General features: G+C 47.5%; 1 protein-coding gene across 1 annotated transcript in view; it reads left to right on the plus strand.

Moving 5' to 3' along the window:
- Positions 1–1,683: 1,683 nt before the first annotated feature.
- The window catches only part of SIAH3 (siah E3 ubiquitin protein ligase family member 3), a 50,306-nt gene continuing 47,700 nt past the window's right edge, over positions 1,684–4,289 (plus strand). The window contains exon 1 of the mRNA XM_009322825.1: positions 1,684–1,818. Coding sequence (XP_009321100.1) covers positions 1,684–1,818 — 135 coding nt within the window. The remainder of the gene's footprint in view (positions 1,819–4,289) is intronic.

A 4,289-nucleotide genomic window follows, 5' to 3' on the forward strand; every position in this document is an offset into this window, starting at 1 on the left:
CCCCTTTTTTTTTTTCTCAGGCCGTTTTTTTTTTTTTTTTTTTTTTTTTTATGCACAGTCTCTCTGCAGTCTGGCAGAGCCAGTATTGCAGTATTGCTTTAGGAAGAGGCAGTTGTGACAGTCCGGTCCCAGGCTGAAGCCTGAGCTGTACAGGGGCTGCTCTGTCCAGAGCAGCAGCCTTACCCCCAGTGCGGGGCTCACGTTTAAAAAGAAGCAAAAAAAAAGAAAGAAAAGCTACTTTTATCTGTTCTGCTTTGAAGGGAAAAAGGATTACCGAGGCTAAATAAGCCATCTGAGTACTTAGCTGGCAAGCCTAAATAGTACCCTGATAGGAAGTTCTGGCAGAGAGCTAATTAAATTAACCCTCTTTGATTTTTTAACAAGCAGAGCAACATATCACCCAGGATTGTCCCATGAAATGAACGTACTTTCTGATTCCCTCAGCTGCTTTGGCACAGTCACCTCCCAGAAAACCCAGTTATGGCGCCTCAAGTTTAATGAGACTCAATGGCTCAAAAACGATCCCTGCCCACCAACAGAGATACACGCGCTGGTAATAGTATGCAAAAGCATGTTATTTTCCTTGCACTTCCCTAATTCCTTTTTAATGCCTAGGACGATCTAATGGCTAATTAGTAATTTCCTGCCCACCGATATGCAGATGAATGACAAGCAAAAGCCTTCTGCATGTTTAATTATTCTGTTGATTTAGAAGACACTTCTCCCTCAGTGCAAGTTTCTCTCTGTGTGTGCTCTCATGCATCATGTATTTCATTATTTTTAGAAGCATGCTCTGTGCCTTTTTATGCTTTCATAGTTCCAGCATCCAGTAATTACCATGTTTTGTGTCCAACGGACCTGATCCACCGGCGAACGTAAATCAGGAAAACATCGCTGACTTAAATGGAGTTATTCCAAGTTACACCAGACCTGAGACCTGACCTCTCCTATTTTTAGTGGGGGGGGGAAATGTTATGTGTGTGCTGGGACCCTTGTGAGGTAGCAGAATATAAAATTTAGAAAACTTCAGAGTGGTGAAAATCCAAATCGAAGCCTGCAAATGCAAAGACGTGAATCCATTTATATAGCAAGCTCTACTTCTGCTTAACCCCTGCAAGGAACTGTAACTCTCTTTGCATATTTGATTTTTCTCCCTCGGTAAAACATAGTCTACTTAATCTATTTTTGCTACTTTCTAACAGTTTCACTGGTGGGCTTCTTCCCTGTGCCTTACGTTTATCTTTGGTATCCAAGTGCTCTTTTGTTAAATTAAGGCAATTAATAAATGGAGACATTAAGCAATCAATTTTGCCTGTGTATCTCCACAGCCTCACGTATGACTGGCTGTAATCACAAGATAAATGCAACGTGCTGATGTATGGTAATGTTCAATAATACATTCTCCACCAGGCTCAATTCATCAGGGAGTTTCTGGAGGGGAGGCATTCGTTATTGGCTGTCTCCGGACCTCAAGGATAACATTTCTGTCCTTTCCATTGGCCGCCCCGCTGCTGCAAGCCTCTTCCCGTCTTATTTTGATGATGAATATGAAGGCATGCTAAGCCGTGCCAGAGCGTAGCTCTCGCCGACTGCACTCTCTCCCCGGGCTCAAGGACTCAGGGGCTCCCTCGCTGCTTCCCCTGCCCGCCGCCAGCAGCAGCAGCAGCAACGCCAAAAGTTGTGATGCTTTTCTTCACCCAGTGCTTTGGGGCTGTGTTAGATCTTATTCACCTGCGGTTTCAGCACTACAAGGCTAAGAGGGTTTTCTCAGCTGCCGGGCAACTTGTCTGCGTCGTCAACCCAACGCACAGCCTAAAGGTGAGTTAAAAATATTTTTTTTCTCTTCTGACATCTTGTTGTCCTCCCCTCCCCCGACGGTGTTTCTCCGCAGGGAATGAAATGATGGTCTGGCAGCAAGGGGAGAGTGCTGTTAACACATTGCAGCCCTAGCAAAGAGGATGTTTGCATTGTCTGGCTGCATTATTCCCTTTGGAGTGAAGGGGAAGCAACCCGCTGCTCCATGCGATCGTGGGAAGTCGCTGCTCCCCCTCCCCAAAGTTTCCTCTTGCCTTTCACCCGTGTAATGAGCACGCGTGTTGCAAGCGTCTGGAAAAAATGATTGGAAAAGTTAGTTGCATGAATTAATGTCCCTTTTTGGTGGAAGGATGCTGGGTGGTCTCCCAGGCTGACACCCAAGCACAGCGGGATGCTGCCAGGCAGCGAGGAGCCGGGGGGGGAGAGGGTGGTGGCAGCAGAGGGGTCTGCGGCTGCTGGTCTCGTTTGCTTTTTCAGGGGAAAAAGGCTGTTTCTGTCTCCTGAGGGAAATCTGAAGGCGTTCCTCTGGCACTGAAACTGTCCTTAAGCCGTTTGCAAGGTGAATCTATTTTAGGCAGGAGAATACATTTGCCTTAATGCAAAACTATTTATAGTCCCCATAAAACATTTCTCTTACTCGCACAGTTCTGGATTTTCACTGACAAAGTGTCAACAGCTCCGTCTATGCTAGAGTCCTGATGCTTGTACGTAGAGAAGGAGCAGCAGGGGGAGAAAGCGATTGGGAGGCTTTAATTACTTTATCACAGTAGTGAATGACCAACTTTAACGAAGTGGCTCCTGTTTTGCGGGAAGTCCTTGTGGACCTGACTTGCGATGCCACTGCACTAGCCCAACGCAAGCTCAGAAATGAATTTAATTCAGGACAACTTACCTTTGGCTCTGCTGGGGTCCCTGCGAGGAGCTCAGAGGGGTTACGGGGAGCATCTTTCCCCAGCCGCGGGCCCCCGGGAGTTCTGTTGATGGGATGAATCCCTCTTCAGAGCAGCACGCCCCCCCCCCCCCCCAAAACAAAAAACAAACACCCCCCCCCAAAAAAAAAGGCAGATCTCCTGGAGTTGTATTTCCAGGCTCAGGCTGCACTCAGGCAGGGAGAGGTTGTTTCTAGCAGGGCGCCAGCTCCAGGAGGATTTCCCTGCAAGGCTGTGCTCAGTCCGGTGAGCACTGCTGGCTGGGGCAGGCGCTCCCAGGGGACGGACTGCTCGGGTGCGGGCTCACCTCTCCCAGCATCATGCCTCTCTGCAGACACAAGCTATTAAAAAAACCTGCAGCCCTGTCATTATCTGAAAGGATCTGGCCATCCAAATAGATAAAAGAAATAGCCGCGTTCCTAAGCGCATGGGGAGATTTTGTAAATGAATGCTTCTGTGCCCGTCCCCTTTTATGTGACTGTCTCCTGCTACTTTCATCTATAATTTTAATTATAAAAAAAAAGACTGAGCAGAAAAAGGTTTTTGAAGGTCACAATACAATTTCAGTGCCAGTGGCACTGTCTGATGAGGTCCCATAAGCACACAGAGGGGTGTCCACTACTGCTCCACTGGTATCTAGGACTAGACCTGAATTTATCAGTTCAGGTCCTCTCGAGTTGGAGATTTGCTATTGTAGGAGCTGCAGCATTTTGCCTTTGAGCACACCAAAAAAAGTTGATGCTTCTGTTCCTCTCTGTTAAACACATAGGGCATTTCAGTTTATTAAAATCTCTCATGGCCAAGCTCTTCACTGCTCAGACCCAAAGCCTGGTAGAGAGACAAGCAACCTCGGCACTGTCTTGGCAGCTCTTGAAAGCAGGCACTGGATGCAAAGATCTCTTGGAAACACATGGGAGCCTCTAGGAAAAGGTCCGACATGTCAGTGAAACCCCAGTGAGAATAGTCTTGACCTGGGGGGGAATTGCTCCCTCAATACGGTTGCAGTGGGAACCCAGTTGCACGTGTTTCCCACACGGGCCTGTTGTGACACCAGGTAGATGGGACAAGCTGACAAGAAACCTCCCTGCTCTGGAAAAACCCCTCTGACTGTAAAGTGAAATATGCTTTGAAGGTGTTCCTGGGTTACCCCCAGGTAATGGAGATTGGATGTGAGGAAAAATTTCTTTACTGAAAGAGTGGTTAAACATTGGAACAGGCTGCCCAGGGAAGTGGTTGAGTCACCATCCCTGGAGGTTTTTAAAAGATGTGTAGATGAGGCGCTTAGGGACATGGTTTAGTGGGCATGGTGGTGTTGGGTTGACAGTTGGACTCGATGATCTTAGAGGTCTCTTCCAACCTTAATGATTCTATGATTCTATCATTCTATCATTCTATCATTCTATCATTCTACCCAGCTCATATCCAGCCAGGCTTTAGCACTGATCCGCTCTCAGGGTATTCAATTTGGTTTCCCACCAGCTCTGTAAGGAACGCACCACCGCTTTGTGCCAGCACCCAGAAGAGACAGGCGGGTCGGACCCCTTT

Source organism: Pygoscelis adeliae, unplaced genomic scaffold (genome assembly GCF_000699105.1).
Source record: "Pygoscelis adeliae isolate BGI_AS28 unplaced genomic scaffold, ASM69910v1 Scaffold74, whole genome shotgun sequence".
In the NCBI taxonomy this organism is placed as follows: Eukaryota; Metazoa; Chordata; class Aves; order Sphenisciformes; family Spheniscidae; genus Pygoscelis; species Pygoscelis adeliae.